This window comes from Eretmochelys imbricata, chromosome 26 (assembly GCF_965152235.1).
Source record: "Eretmochelys imbricata isolate rEreImb1 chromosome 26, rEreImb1.hap1, whole genome shotgun sequence".
Lineage (NCBI taxonomy): Eukaryota > Metazoa > Chordata > Testudines > Cheloniidae > Eretmochelys > Eretmochelys imbricata.
The window spans coordinates 5950369-5966471 of NC_135597.1; the positions used below are offsets into that span (position 1 = coordinate 5950369).

Genomic DNA, 16103 nt, shown 5'->3' on the forward strand with positions numbered 1-16103 from the left:
GAGAGCAAGGAACAGGGCCTTTGGAAGCTGACTCTGCAGTGCAAATGCACATTTTGTCTGCTTTCTGGCTGTTTTACCTCAAATTTGGTGGGATATGAAGGCAAGAAGTGTCTAATAGTTGGGTCTTCTGTGTCCTTTTCCCAGCTCTTCCTTTGATTAGTTCTTTGACTTTGGGCACGCCACTTAATTTCTCTGTGCCTTGGTTTCCTCATCTGTAAAACAGAAATATATCTATTTTGGTGGGTGGGTAGTGAGGCTTTATTAATGGTTTGATAAAGTGTTTTAAGATCCTCTGGGGAAATCACCACCACCTTCACTTATACAGGCTATTTGATGGTGATGTTGGCTGTCTGGTTCTGCTCCTAGATTCCCATGCATTACTGGGCATTGTTTTATCCAAAACGGGCTGTGGACCAAGCACGAGAGTTGGTCAGCATGCTGGAGAAGGTCTCTGGCCCGATTGGCATGCAGTTAAACCAGCCTGCCTGGGTGGAATTGAAAGATGATCGAATAGAGACCTATGCCAGGACTATCAAATCCATCTTGGGCACTGAGGTAATGGGGAGGAAGGGACAGAGTGAATGGGGTTTGGGTAATCCTTTTTAGAGAGCTGTTCAGTTGGCATTCTCGTACCTCTAGGACACTGGGGCACTAGGATTGCACATATGAGAAATGTATTTGAGTCTGTCCATTTGGGAGGATCCTTTAAAGTATCATCATCCATGGGCAGTCATGTGCACATAGGGTAGTTTCCCTGTGTTTCTTGTGCGTGCACCACATTTCCACTGGAGTCTGTAGGGAGGGCTCTGGTAAAGCATTGACTGCTGGCTTGACATCTGCTAAGTGCTATGTAAGCCACGCGGAGCGATTATGGCTACAGTATGCCTGGTCCTGCCTTGAGGTGGGAAGAAGCTGCACTTTGCCGTGTGTCTCATTTCTGCCCTGGAGGGTTGTCGTTGTGCCTCAGTGGGTCAAAGCTTAGAATGCCAGTTTCAGAACAAACTGCTGAAAAAGGGTGGACTCACCCCAAACTGGTGGTTATTCTGTCATTAGATTACACCAAGCCAATAACAAAAGTAAACTTCTGTCTCACCACGCTGGTTAACCAGGAGTCAAAAATGCAGTCTCCTTAGGCATTCCAGCCCTTATTTCACCAGAGACCCATGGACTCTGTGTGGTTATTGAAAACCAGTTTCATCACATATGGTGTCCTTCTAATCCCAAGAGATCAGCCATATAGCCAGATAAATATGTAACTCAGATCTTACCCAGTAATCATGCTGCTGCCAGTCCTTTAGTAACTAAAATCTAAAGATTTATTAATAAAAGAAAAAAAGAAGAGGAGTTGTTAATGGTTAATAGATCATATACGTACAATAATTGCGAAGTCCATATATTGGGTTTGTAGCAGTGATGGTACAGATGGCTGGCTTGTAAAATCTCTCCAGTAGCTTCCAAAAGATTGGAAGGTCCTCAGCCCATAGTTCAGAATGCTCCTTTTTAGTTGTAAATCCACAGTCCAGAGAATCAGGGCAGGAAAGAGACAAAATGGAGTCATCTCAGGTGTCTTTTATACCCTTTGCCATGTGCCTGGAAATTGACTGGTTCAGACAGAGCTCGCAACCTCTGTTTGTGCAAAGTCACTGCCTTAAGATGGAGTCTAGGGTCACATGAGCATATCACATGTCCTTTGACGCACTGAGGCAGCCATTGGCTCCTTGGAGCCTGAAGCATTCTTCTGTTGGGATATGTAAGGGTTAAGTAGAGACCTGGGAAACCGCTGGTGTGCTGACATGGTATTCGGGAGTAGAGTCACGGGGCAGGCACTGTTTTTTGTGCTTGATAGATGAAGCGCTACCCCTCTCCCTTCCCTTCTATTTGGTAAGGATTGATAAGCGTTGCAGCTGCATAACGAACGTGGTTGCTCTAAGGATCCCCTTTGTGCAAAGAGGTGTTATCTTCCCCCCTCCCTTCCTTTGCCAGCTACGTAAAGGGTCATGGCCCCTTCTTCCCTTCCCTGTGAACTGCTGATCTAGGGAATTTGTGGCTGCAATTATTGCAAAGAAGTGTATCTTCAAGGTAAAATTGTCTGTAGAATATGCTTAATGCTGTAAACAGTAATCGGGGTCGGGATAATTATATTCAGCGTATAGCTTTTAATATTCATTGTCTGGGCCTTCCTATTACTCAGTAAGGATTTCGGGGGTGTTGTAGTACATGTAAAAAGAAAAGGAGTACTTGTGGCACCATTAGAGACTAACCAATTTATTTGAGCATGAGCTTTCGTGAGCTACAGCTCACTTCATCGGATGCATACCGTGGAAACTGGTATTTGTGCTGGAAATGGCCTAACCTGAAGATTACTTTAGATAAGCTATTACCAGCAGGACAGTGGGGTGGGAGGAGGTATTGTTTCATATTCTCTGTGTATATATAAAGTCTGCTGCAGTTTCCACGGTATGCATCTGATGAAGTGAGCTGTAGCTCACGAAAGCTCATGCTCAAATAAATTGGTTAGTCTCTAAGGTGCCACAAGTACTCCTTTTCTTTTTCTTTTTGCGAATACAGACTAACACGGCTGTTACTCTGAAACCTGTAGTACATGTAGGTATTTAGATACTAACATAGATAGAAAGAGGGTGTTGTAACGAATTCAGCACTTACTCGACAATTGGGTCCAAAAGAACAAGTACCACAGTAAAGAAGCCCGTTTACTCAATCCGCCTCTGGGTCCTCCTGCTCAATCTCTAACACCCTCCATCCACAGAAAGAGTTGTCTGGGCAAAATGAGTTTCTTCTATGGCCCATTGTTAGCATGAAACGCCTTTAATGGGCCATCAAGCTTGAATAGCCCATTCACAATGGGCTGGCTAGACTGGATGTAAAGTACCTTGTGTTTATTCTGGGGTAACACCCACATTTGAGATACAATGATGATACGTGGATTTAAGCAGGATAATGTTATTTAGCCAATCATAACTTTTCCATTGACACCTTACATGACATACTTTGCACAAGATTTGTTGCAATCGAATAACAGTGGCAATATCAAGGATGTAAATGGTCATATTTCAATCCTACAGCATCACAAGAGTATCGGACTCTGGTATGCCCTAAATACAAATCATGGGAGCTGGAAAGCTCTGCAGTGCTTTGAAGGCCCTGTGCATGGGGAAGAGACCTACTTATCCACATTAGACACAGTCTACCCTTTGTGGACTGTTTCTATGGGACTTGCATATGGTGTTGCTCTACTCTTCAACTGCAGGCTATCAAAAGCTTATCTTGAATTAATATATTAACTATAAAGAGCTGCATGTTGATTGCGATGCTTGAAGATAAGCGACTGATCAGCAAAGGTCTTGAGAGAGACTTTGCTACCTGCCCACATTCTGTTCCTGGGATCTATTACAGATGTACTTGTAATGTTCCTTTGCACTGTTATGGTGATAAGGCCTTGGCCTGTTTATGTTAGTTATTTGTGGAACAATTGTTTCCCAGCCCTCCGCAGTAATGACTTCTATGCCATGGGATCTTTCACAACATGCAGCTATGAATGCCTTGGTGCTTGTTATCTCAGTTAAACGAGGCACGAGGTTTGCTTTAATTGCTGTAGTTCATGTCATGGAGGTTGGATGTGAGCCCATAAGTGAAGGGCTTTGATACTAGAAAGGAACACTGGGGTTGCACAGTTCATGGTGGTGTTACTGAAGGCCTGTGCTCCCAAATCCAGTCCATCTCTAAGCCTTATGTATAAACAAGGGGGTGGAGGGAGCTGGGGAGACCTGACAACTAATGAGGTGCACAGTTGTTACTGTGAAGGTGCTAATCATACCAAATCTGTTCTTAAGAGTATTGGCGTAACTCCAGTAATAGGCTCTTGGCGAGGATTTGGCTCGCTCTCTGACAAATAGCTGCGATACTGCTCTTGGCTGCTGCTTTATTAGACAGTGGGCACTAATGTCCCAGGGTTGCGTGTTACTTCCCTTCATCACAGTGCTGCAAGGGGGGCGCTGCATTCATTCCATTGCAAAGGCAGAGCAAAGTCTGTGAGCATCCAGCAACATTTGTGGTGCGAAAGCCTGACTCTGCATTTGTCTCTTGAAGGGTAAGATGCAGGTGGTAGTATGTATCATCACCGGGACCAGAGATGACTTGTACGGAGCCATTAAAAAGCTGTGCTGTGTGCAGTCTCCAGTACCCTCTCAGGTGAGTCAGGTCACTGTGGTATTATAACTTCTTGGGGTGGGGGTTAGACATGGTGGAGACAGGGATTCCATGCACACAGCTCTTGCCTGGCAGACCACAAAATCCTGTCCATTTCACCCTCATCTGCATTTGAAGCTTCCCGTCACGTTTCTCTCTGGAGCCAGTGCACCCCTAGAAGCAGTGGAGCAGGCAGGCTCATCTGGCTATATAAACAAAACCCTACAGTAACATAAAATCATGACCATTTAACCTAACCCTTAAGTATACAGTAAACAGCCATGTAATTTACTGTTTACCTCTAAATTAAGTCCAGTATAGCAAAGTTGGCATGCTTAGAAAAAGGCCTCGTGTGGCTGGAACTTCATCTTGGTCATCATGTTGTCTATAGTAGAATAACAATAGGTTGTATTTAATCTTGTAATTAGTCACATTCAGTGTGTTGTGGACTCTTGCCTTGCTTGTGACTATAGTGTCTAGTCTTAAAGAACTGTTGCATGGTTATCTCTGTAAGTATCTGTGGCTCGCTGGGGCTTCATGTGTTTCACATCTCTGCCAGCGGAACAGCAAGGATAGAACTCCAATCCCCCTGTTCCAAAACCTCAGACCCCTGCCAATTGAGCAAAAGGAGTTTCTCTAGCTGTTGTGAATGTAAGACCTATGGCAACTGTTGAGGAGCTTGGATTCCATTCAGAAGAGGAAGATAGTGCAGATACAACAGCCAGCACATACAGTGTGTGTTTAATAAAAAAATAAAAAAAAAAAAAAAAAAGTGAAAGTTGCTAGAAAGACAGTTTAGTTTGCTGAAGGATGTAATGCAAACATGATTCCGTTTGGGGAAACCTCTTTTCTTTTCCGATGGGTGGAGAGGGACATAAATGCTCGTCGAGGGTGTAAGCATCCTTAAAAATACTTGCCAGCTTTGGATGAAGTGGGGCTAAAGGGCTGGATGGGTATCAGTTTTTGTGTTCACTGCGTATGAGACTTTTGTTAAGTGAAGGCTAAATTCTGCCCTCAGATGAACATTCAAAACTCTTGACTTAATGAGAATTACACTTGCAGATCCAGGGACCAGAACTTGGTTACACGGGCTTTAACAAATGCAAAGTCTTTCTTTTACTACTTTGTTAAAAGATTTGAGAAAAAGCAAAGAAATAGAATACTAATGGAAAAACTTAACAGCCATTAAAGTTGTATAGTTGGATGCCTTGCAATATGCAAGTATAATCTGTTAAATTTATGATAGACTTTTGTAGTAGGAATACAGTCTGGGGCGGAAAAAAGTAGACCCTGCTTTTGCAGTCTTAAAAACTTAGCTGGAGTTAACTGATTTTTAATATTTCCCATTGCTGCAGGTCATCAATGCTCGAACCATCATGACCCAGCCAAACAAACTAAGGAGCGTAGCACAGAAAATTCTGCTGCAGATTAATTGCAAGCTAGGTGGGGAACTCTGGGGAGTGAACATCCCATTGGTAAGCCATGCAAAAGTTATTTCCATCGAGGGAGGCTTCAGCACACTGAATGACCTACCTGTAGGTGCAGGGCTCTCATCTGTGACTTCTCTGTGGCCTTTTATTCCTTTCCCCCACACGCGTGCATGGCGTGTGCATGCAGAAATATTAATTCATCCTAGATCGGATAGAGGAAGAATAGTTCATAGTGTAAAAGGGGTATTCGGCCTCTCTGAAATGTATCCCCCTTCTTCCCTCTTTCACAGGGGAATGTACTTAACCTGTCTCTTACAGGCCATCAGCCATGCCAGCCTGGGGCTCAGGAGGCTTGGATTTAATTCCCAGCTCTGCCACAGACCTCTGGCATGGGCACTTATTCTCTCTGTGCCTCCATTATCCGTCTGTAAAATGGGGATAATAGCACTTCCCTACATCATGGCAGGGAGGGTGTTGTATATCACAGTACCGATGAAGGATAGATAAAATGAACTGTCTGGTTAGCTCTCTGGTGGTGACTAGTACTTTTGATTAATTCCAGGGATTTTATGACCACTGCAGGACTTGAGCCCGAGGGTAGAACTCCCTCCTGGCATTTAATTCAGCTCTGCTTTTTTGCTCTTTAGAAAGAGTTCAGATATAGTTTCCAGTGAAATGGTGAGTTCTGCCTGTGACTCTCAGTTCCCCACTGCACTGGGCTTCCTTTCTCCTTTCCAGAAACAGCTGATGGTGATTGGCATGGATGTGTACCACGATCCCAGCAGGGGAATGCGCTCTGTGGTTGGCTTCGTTGCAAGCACCAATCAGTAAGTTGTTTCTAAATTAGAGTAGGTTCTACCCCTTTACATGCCTGTAAAACTTGGACCTCTAAGCAGCTCAGTGTTTGGCTGATGTGCGCACCTCACACTGCAGCCAGTGTTCGTAGAGAATCTGACACATGCCATGGACTGTAGAGGGAGACAGATGGATCTGTTCTTTAATGGAGCGTTCCAGATTACTCTGTCACAGTGAAGATCCTGCATAGTTCTCAAGTAGGGCAGTTGCTGTTTTGATCAATTTTCAACTGGTATATTCCCCTCTGCTTTCTGAAGTGTTGGTCAACTAAGCACATAATAAGACCTGGCCAATAGCAAACTGGGAGACTCTCTGGGAAGCTTGTCTTACTCTTCCATGCTTTTGACAGTCTCTTGCTGGAGGAAAAAGTGGTGTCTGTGATTAAACTGCACATTGTCAGACACAGATGAAAAGCCTTCAGATCTTGAGTGTTTTCCTATACTTGCACTGCTAGGGAGTTGCATTTGTGGTGGAAAAGTTGCAACACTTGCCTGGAAGCGAAACTCTTTTCTTTATCAATAAAGTCACTTTATGACACTGCCTTGCCCTTACTAAAAAAGAGGAGAGATATTGATTTAACCTTGGTTGTCCTTTTCAACGGGGTTTAACAACTTGTTTGTTTGCAGTCACCAATTCCCAATGCCAAGGACCAGCTGGCATTATCTCTGATCATCTGGTGCCCCTATTGCCATATGCCTGAATCCTTTTAGAAACAGTCTGAGAAAAGATATATGCAAAGCCGGAGCTGAATTTGTTTTGATTTGTATAACTGTTTTGGGCTTTGGCTCACAAGAGTTCTGTAGGTAATATTTACCTCTCTCCTTCTGCCATGAGTGCTGTCACAAAGTGGTATTCTAGGGTTGTGTTCCAGATGCCTCATCAGGAAATTGCAGACAGTTTGAAGCTTTGCCTGGTCGGTGCCTTACAGAAGTTTTATGAGGTGAGGAAACGTAGTGGGTGACTCTTTGCTGACCACTACAAGAAATGGATAAAACTGCAAAGAGAAAAGTGTGCCTAGCTTGAAACATACATCTCCTTTTGTGTACTCAAGAGTGCAGGCACCATCTCTATTCAGTACCCTAGGGTGAAGAGTTGTGGGTGCCATTTTATTGATTTAAAAAGATGGGATAGTTCTATGGATATCAAGAATATCCAGAGTTGTTATATTTAATGACACACAAATTTGAAAGGAATATGAAACCTCGTGCTTCAGGGCTTAAGCCGATCTCTAACTATTAGAGACCAGTGTAAGGGGCAGATTGTCCCATATCTGAACGTGCACCTTGCACCTTTTTCTGAAACATCTGGTGCTGGCCACTGTCAGAGACAGAATACTGGATTAGATGGGTTTAGGTCTGACTCAGTCTGGTAATTCCTATGTACTGGATTGCTGTCCAAAGAGAGCACCAAAAACGGGATCTTACCCAGTAAGTGGCATCCACCTGTTCACTGTGCTTCAGTGCATGAAAAATTAGGTTTGTCGCTCCGTGTGTTCATGAGGGTTAACATTCCCAACACAACCTGGAGTTCATTTTGACTGAAAAACTACTATAGTATCAGTGGAAGACATTAAATTGGGCTTTCTAAATGAAAAGTAGAACAAATAAAAGTTAAGCAAGTGAGTAAAAGACTTTGCAGACCTCACTTTGAATTTAAAAAGTGAAATGGCCCCTTGTTTGGCACAGCATGCATACTCTTCCTTCCTTATCTCAGGGACTTGCTTAATTACCTCGATGTGGCCTAGTGCACAACTGTGGCGATTGCTCAATGACTCTTCTCGCTTTCAATACCGCTACCTGTCTTAAGCGGTTAGATTCTCCTGTCTCTGAATAACCTCAGCCCTTTTATCTCACCATAAATCCCCTTGGTGCAAAAAAGGGAATGGTACGTTCTGTATGAAAGTGTAAGGACCATGATGTAGCTGCTTGATTATTTCACCACTTCAGCAGGTCGTGTATATGCTTTAATCTACAGTGGGTGTCCGCAAGTAAAGCCATGCTCCCATACGCACGGTTAGGTCTGCTTTAGGGTTTTGGGTTGCAAAAGCACTAATTTAAAAGGCAATCAGTCCTATTTATAAAAATGTAAATTAGATATGGTAGATTTTTATCTCTTGACTTTTTCTTGTGGAAGGTGCCGGATTAACAGCTCTGGAAACTGAAGTCCAGTCACCGGACAGGTCCTTCATGGGCAGTGGTCGGGCAAGCTTTTCCCAGTACTGTCCTGTGAATATGCCTTAATGGTGCTCTGGAACGAACCCCTTTCTAGTGGGAGAAGGGGGATTCAATTTCCATGGCCCGTTCAGTCTTTAGCCTTTTTGATAAGGCTGTCCAGAAAGGTGTTGATTGTGGTGGTGGCTTTTCGAGTGTGGATACTTGTCAACTTGGGACTGGAATGAGACCCAGCAAACTCATTTCACATGGGAGTCGATGAACCAGCATCTTCCAGGGCAGCAGTTAAGTTGGCATCATTTGTATCCAAAAGCAGACTGTCTGCATTTAAACCCAAAGGAAAAAGATCAATCGTCAAAGCCAGAAGTGTCAGTGTATTTGTGTAGTCTTTGTGGCCCATTCTGTTTCACAGAATGCAAGCTTTCACTTCAAGGAAAGAATGCGTTTCTAGCCCATATGGCTGGGGTTATAACCTTCCAGATAGAAACTGATGCAGCACTGTCTCAGCCTGAGAAATACTTCTTCAAAATTAGGTGTTAACTCTTAATGCTCATAATAACACATTGAGTCAGATTTTTTCAAGCAATTTAGGTTCCAAGTTACTGACTTCTTTCCCATCAAGTGATGCTGCATACAGCAGTGACTTTAACTAAAAGGTCCATGTCCTACGCTCAACTTTGCAAACTGCCCTTTGATGTCAGTGGGTACTCCATTACGGATCAAGAATGGTACTTGACCTTATATTTGTGAAAAGAAAAGGAATACTTGTGGCACCTTAGAGACTAACCAATTTATTTGAGCATAAGCTTTCGCTGTAGCTGACAAAAGCTTATGCTCAAATAAATTGGTTAGTCTCTAAGGTGCCACAAGTACTCCTTTTCCTTTTGCGAATACAGACTAACACGGCTGTTACTCTGAAACCTTATATTTGTGGACTCTCAGACCATGCTCTCCAAATATAATTTGGCCTCCTTCACAGCGTGAAGGTTCACTAAGACATCAAATTCACCCATGTTACCCTAGACCATTCTTAGAATCATAGGGTTAGAAGGGACCACTAGGGTCATCTAGTCTAACCCCCGCCAAGGTGCAGGATTTGTTGTTTCTAAACTATCCAAGATAATGGCTATCCAGTCTCCTTTGGAAAACCTCCGGTGAAGGAGCTTCCATTCTTTGTCTTGTTTCTTATTCAGGTGAACCACTGTCTCCCTGAGAAGATAGCAGTTTATAGAGATGGGGTGTCAGACAGCCAGCTGAACACAGTGGTCAGCTACGAGATCCCACAGCTCCAGCAATGCTTTGAAGCCTTTGAGAACTACCAGCCCAAGATGGTGTTCTTTGTGGTTCAGAAGAAAATCAGCACCAATCTCTACTCTGCTTCCACTGAGCACTTTGTAACCCCTGCTCCAGGGACTGTAATTGACCATACTGTCACCAGTAGAGATTGGTGAGTGGCAGGCAACCCACAAAAGTCTGTTCTCTGCCAGCATCCATATATTCCCCCCATCACCGTTCTGTAACCGCCAATAAAAGCGGAGAGTCAAGTTGCATTGCATTACTAGCTTGTGGAAACCTAGTGCATATTTCAGTTCCAGAGCAAAGGGTTGAATATGGCTCAGCACTGGCCTGCCAATCATAGCCAGAGGGGATGGTCTAATGAATTTGGTACCTAGACTTTCCAGACCCCGAGAAGCTCAATTCAGTCCTTCGTTTACCTGCCTCAGTAGGATATCTTATGTAACAATGCCATTTACTCTGGAGCGCTTTCTCATTAGACCTTGCAAAGAGGGTCCTGTCTGTTCTCTATGTATGTTAAACATACCCCTGAATAATAGCTCTTTGTAAGCTCAAATTTGTTTCTCTCACCAGCAGAAGTTTCTCCGATAAGAGATTACCCCACCCACCTTGTCTCTCTCGTATCCTGAGACCAAGGCTGCATAAAACATACCCCTAGCATTTTATAAGAAGGGGTTTTGCTCTGTCCTTACTCAAAATTTCCCATCCACTTCCCCACGGTACTGGTTGCTCTCCATCACAGAACGTGTGGCATGAATATAGACTGAAGTGGTTTGGGAATGAAAGGCCCTCTTACATATGTAGCTCTTAGGCATTGTAGCTGTATAATTGGTGTGTAGATGCTAGTGTACCCATGGGGAGGGTACGCTGAGGGAGTAGACAGTGAGGTCATGCTGTGATTTCAACTTAGAATGAAACCTTGATAAAGCAAACTCAACTTCAGGTGTAAAACCCCTTTAGCAGACCTACCTAAGGAACTGCCACAGGCTTTTCTCTTGTTTGCAGGTGGTCAACTTGACTCTTTAAAGTGTTTCTCTTTATCCTTCTCAGGGTGGATTTTTACTTGTTGTCTCATCACGTCCGGCAGGGTTGCGGCATCCCAACGCGCTATATCTGTGTGCTTAACACTGCCAACCTCAGTCCTGACCACATGCAAAGGTGAGAGCACTGAGCAGAGGGGTCTTCCTCAAACACCCGCTTCCTACAAAGCTGCATGGCTGAGTAGCTGGAGGTGGCACTGATGACATGTAACTCGGGTCTTGAACGTTTTGTGACATCGTCCAAATCCTGCCCTAAAGAGAAGTGGAAGTTGCTCCCTTGTGCCTTCTGATGTGATTGCAGAGGTGCATTTAGCAGCTGCTCCACACCTCCCCCAGCCCCCCGAAATGCTGGCTATCTACTGCTGCGAGAGTCAGCATATTGGACTTACTGGTGCAGTGGTCTGATCCAGCATGGCACATCTTCATTTTGGAAATAGCTTCTGAGTTTATTTGCAAAATTTGTTCTACTAGGTGAGGCAGGATCGCTTGTGAGTTGGGCATCTTCGCATATTATTTCCCATTTTTCTTTTTCCAGGAAATACTAGCTCGAGATATTTCTGAATTTATTGAAGGGGTGCGGCGGGAAATTATGGCCAAAAGTCCAGCAATGATGATGTCAAACTCTGATTGGTTTGGCCATTTCTTGTAATCTCTTGTTCTCCAACAGGACTTAGTATTGAGAAATACTTTTTCAATACACAGCTGCAAAGCTGGAACTTTCCCCAAGGCCTGTTGTTGCAAAACAATCTCCATTTGGAAATTAGCTAGAGATCAACATGTACCTTTACAAAGAATGAGGTGAAATGACTTCCTATCATGCCTTAATTCATTGGCTCAAATGCTAAAGACTCAAAAATGAATGATACAGAGAAGGCAGATTGGACGTTCCTGTTTACCCTTCGTCATTATACAAGAACAGGGAGAGAATCAATGAAATTTGAAAAAAGTGATAAATGTAAATCAGATAAAAAGAAACTCTACTTTATACAATGTATAATTAGCAATTAGCCTGTGGAACTGACTGCCAATGACAATATATAATTGAGCAGGATTCAAAAAACGGTTAGAAATCTACGGTTAACGAGCATATACACAGTTTGCATTAAGTAGGTCATTGCTGTCTTTTTAAAAGAGGATCAGAAACATACTTCCCCTGTGCATAGATTATTCCATAATTGTGCACTAAGGATTTTTGTACCTTCCTCTGAAGTAGCTGGTGCTGGCTGTCACACTTGCTGAGGTAACTGCAGCTCTGATCCCCTTCATGGCCTCTTCAAGGGTCTCAGGCTTATAGCCATCACCTCTCTTGGGGCACGGTCCTTTCAGTCCCCTCCTCTAGACTGAGGATTTAAGTTGCAGTTCACTGTGATACTGTTGTCAAGTCTGACTTAAGTTCAGTACCTGCCGTTCTTCTTTTTCTTGGGTAATGGCAGGGTTAACCAGTGACCATCCAGCCTTCAGAAAGCAAAGCAGTATTTGTTCAGAACAGAAGCATTACAGAGAAAACATATCTTAACGTGTAGGTCTCGGCTTACCAGCCAGTCACCCATCTTCTACATGGAGACCCTGTTAAGAACAGAGTCCTGAGTGTCTGTCTGTGTTGGTCACAATGTTGTTGTGACGCTTTCTGGGGTACCCAGGACCGTGAGGCACCTTGCTACCACCTGCCCTTAGCATGAGGAAGCCTTGTCTGTGCCTGGTGGGGGGTCGGCTCCACAGGCAAAACAAGCCCTCCCCTGTCAGCCTACGCAGGCTCCACTGTCCCTCTGCAGGCTATCTCTGGGCCCATTTCAACCATCAAGCCCTCCGAGCTTCTCCATTGAGTGTCCAATCTCTGCTCCATGGACACTCACGGTATTCACCAATCCACTGCTCCCAAAGTAACAGTGTGCCCCACTTTCACCTCTGCTCACCACTCTACTTAACATAGATTCATAGATATTTACGTCAGAAGGGACCATTATGATCATTTAGTCTGACCTCCTGCACAACGCAGGCCACAGAATTTCACCCACCACTCCTGCAAAAAGCCTCTCGCCTATGTCTGAGCTATTGAAGTCCTCAAATTGTGGTTTAAAGACTTCAAGGAGCAGAGAATCCTCCAGCAAGTGACCCGTGCCCCATGCTACAGAGGAAGGCGAAAAACTTCCAGGGCCTCTTCCAATCTGCCCTGGAGGAAAATTCCTTCCCGACCCCAAATATGGCAATCAGCTAAACCCTGAGCATATGGGCAAGATTCACCAGCCAGATACTACAGAAAATTCTTTCCTGGGTAACTCGGATCCCACCCCATCTAATATCCCATCACAGGCCATTGGGCCTATTTACCATGAATATTGAATTACCAAAACCATGTTATCCCATCATACCATCTCCTCCATAAACTTATCGAGTTTAATCTTAAAGCCAGACAGATCTTTTGCCCCCACTGCTTCCCGTGGAAGGCTATTCCAAAACTTCACTCCTCTGATGGTTAGAAACCTTCGTCTAATTTCAAGTCTAAACTTCCTGGTGGCCAGTTTATATCCATTTGTTCTTGTGTCCACATTGGTAATGAGCTTAAATAATTTCTCTCCCTCTCCGGTATTTATCCCTCTGATCTATTTATAGAGAGCAATCATATCTCCCCTCAGCCTTCTTTTAGTTAGGCTAAACAAGCCAAGCTCCTTGAGTCTCCTTTCATAAGACAAGTTTTCCATTCCTCGGATCATCATAGTAGCACTTAGATATGTTTATAGTGAAATCAAATATAAGTTTATTTAACAACGCACAGGGTCAAGTAGTAGCAACTAGAAGTATTGGAAACAAATGGTTACATAAAAAATAAAGTCATAGCATGCATTCTAGAGCCTAGACGTAATTAACACGATATTTTATTAGATGTAAGAGTATTGCTCACCCAAAATCCCTGTAGGCAGGCCGTGACCTTTTTGTTGTGAGTCATGCACGGTTAGCGTGCCTCTGAAGTGAAGGATTAAGTGTCTCTCTTGCACTCCAGGATATACCAGACCAATCATTTGTCATAATTCATGAACAGGACATGCACACTCCTGCTGTTTGTTCCTGTAGATTTCAGAATCTCTCAATTCACCCCTGCCTAAGTATGCACATAGGCACACGGCATAAGGCATACAGTACACAAATGGCCAGGCAGGGAGATAGGTGTCATTTACGTCCTTCCTGAAAGGAACATTTCCAATCTGTCACCTCCTGGTGACGTGCCTGAACTCTAAGAGCATAATTTTCAGTATAGTTACATAACTCCTTAAATATTATCTGTATGTACATTTTTCATGGCTTTCAGCAAAGGCCTCACACGCCCCGCTTGGTGAACTAGTATGCAGATGTCTGACCCAGGGGACCCCTGTATAACCCTATGCATCCCATGTGCTCTCTATCGGTTGGTATCAGGGGGTCCCTGGATTATAGCTATGTCAGTTCTCGGATCAAGTTAGAGTAACCTCTCGCTTACGTGAGGGTGGTCACTTTATACAGCTGAGTTCTTTGTTTGGTAGCCTCCTTTTAACCAGCTCAAACTGGTATATGCAACTTCCCACACGGCGGGAGCACTTCTCCTGACTTGTATACCTGCCTAGAGATTTGCATAGATGTATCACCTCCCGGTTATTTTAATTCCTGCAGGAAGCTCCTTGTAACTCCCCATGGAGCCAGAAGACAATCCCTAGCTCCTAAATATACATATACTGTTAATAAAGCTGATATAATACCCTTTGGAGATTCCTAGTGTTGCATGGGCTGCTGTCAGAGCTAGGTTAACGGTTTGCCCCAGGGTGGCAATTCAGTGAGAGAAAGTTTTGGCCCTTAAAGAGCATCTATCTGGTGGCCTTGAAAGGACAGCCCTCCACAGACACTTGGTGTTCACTGTGGGTTAGACATACAGTGTCCCAAGTAGGGAGGTACGAATTCTAATGGAATCTTCTTTCCTCCTGTTTCTAGGTTGACTTTCAAGCTTTGCCACGTGTACTGGAACTGGCCAGGCACTATCCGAGTTCCAGCCCCCTGCAAATACGCTCACAAGCTGGCCTTTCTCGCAGGACAGTTTCTGCACCATGAGCCAGCTATTCAGCTGTGTGAGAGACTCTTTTTCCTGTAACCTGGAAAGCTGGGAGGTGAAGGGGAGATTCTAGCTCCTCAAACAGCAGATGGAGAAGGAAGCCTCTTGGATGGGGCTTTCATTGTTCTGTGGTCACCCCCTGAAAGGACACTGCACACCAGTGCCTCTGACAGCCATATAAAAGGAGACTCTCTTCTAAGTTTGTTTTTATAAATATATATATTCTGCATTTCTTTTTACTTGGTTACTTAAAAGACACTTGAACATTAGACCCAGAAACACGACCTCCTTTAAAATGGATGCAATAATCTGGTGGGGAATTTTGCTTCTTGACTTCTGTTGCTCTCCTGCGTATGAAAACAAAAGCAGTATGCTGCCTTTACAGCAGCATTTTAACCCCACCTCCCCACTGCTGGGCTAATGGCATTGAGGTTGGCTCAGCAGCACAGAAGTAAATAATGTTAATTTCATACTCCAAGGGAGGGGTGTGATCAGGTCATTGCTGGTCATAGGAAAGGAACAGAATCAGCAGAGGTAGGGCTGTCTTTACTGGAATGTTGACCTAAGGTTAAAGATACTTAGCAGTGGCCATTTATGAATGGGTGCCTGGTAACAGCCATTTGCAAAGGGATGTGAAGATGCGACAGGAACGGATAAACCTTGTTTCAAAGGGTAGTGTTCAGTTTGCAGACAATTAAATCTGTTCCCAGTCAGCTGGTTGCCCCAGGAAATGGGACTGCAGGGTTCCATTGTGAGGGAGAGTTTGAGCTTGCTTGCGTGCTTGCTTCAGCATATGCAGGTGACATGCTAAGGGCTAGTCTACACTACCGCGCTCCATGGGCTGCGCCAATGCAGCTGTGCTGCTGTAGCGTGTCTGGTGAAGATGCACTATGCGGATGGAAGAGCGCTCTCCCATCAGCATAATTACTCCACCTCAACGAGAGGCAGAAGCTATGTCGGTGGGAAAGCGTCTCCCGCTGACTTAGCGCTGGTGCAGACAGCGCTGAAGTCCATGCACTGTGTGTTCCTC

The 16103-nt window shown here is 44.2% G+C and overlaps 1 protein-coding gene across 1 annotated transcript in view; it reads left to right on the forward strand.

The window, feature by feature from the left end:
• Positions 1-15112, forward strand: part of PIWIL2 (piwi like RNA-mediated gene silencing 2) — a 32084-nt gene extending 16972 nt beyond the window's left edge. The window contains 8 exon segments of the mRNA XM_077805728.1: positions 367-555; positions 4108-4209; positions 5562-5681; positions 6375-6463; positions 7326-7431; positions 9856-10109; positions 11009-11116; positions 14956-15112. Of these exon segments, the coding sequence (XP_077661854.1) occupies positions 367-555; positions 4108-4209; positions 5562-5681; positions 6375-6463; positions 7326-7431; positions 9856-10109; positions 11009-11116; positions 14956-15112 (1125 nt within the window).
• Positions 15113-16103: the final 991 nt, after the last annotated feature.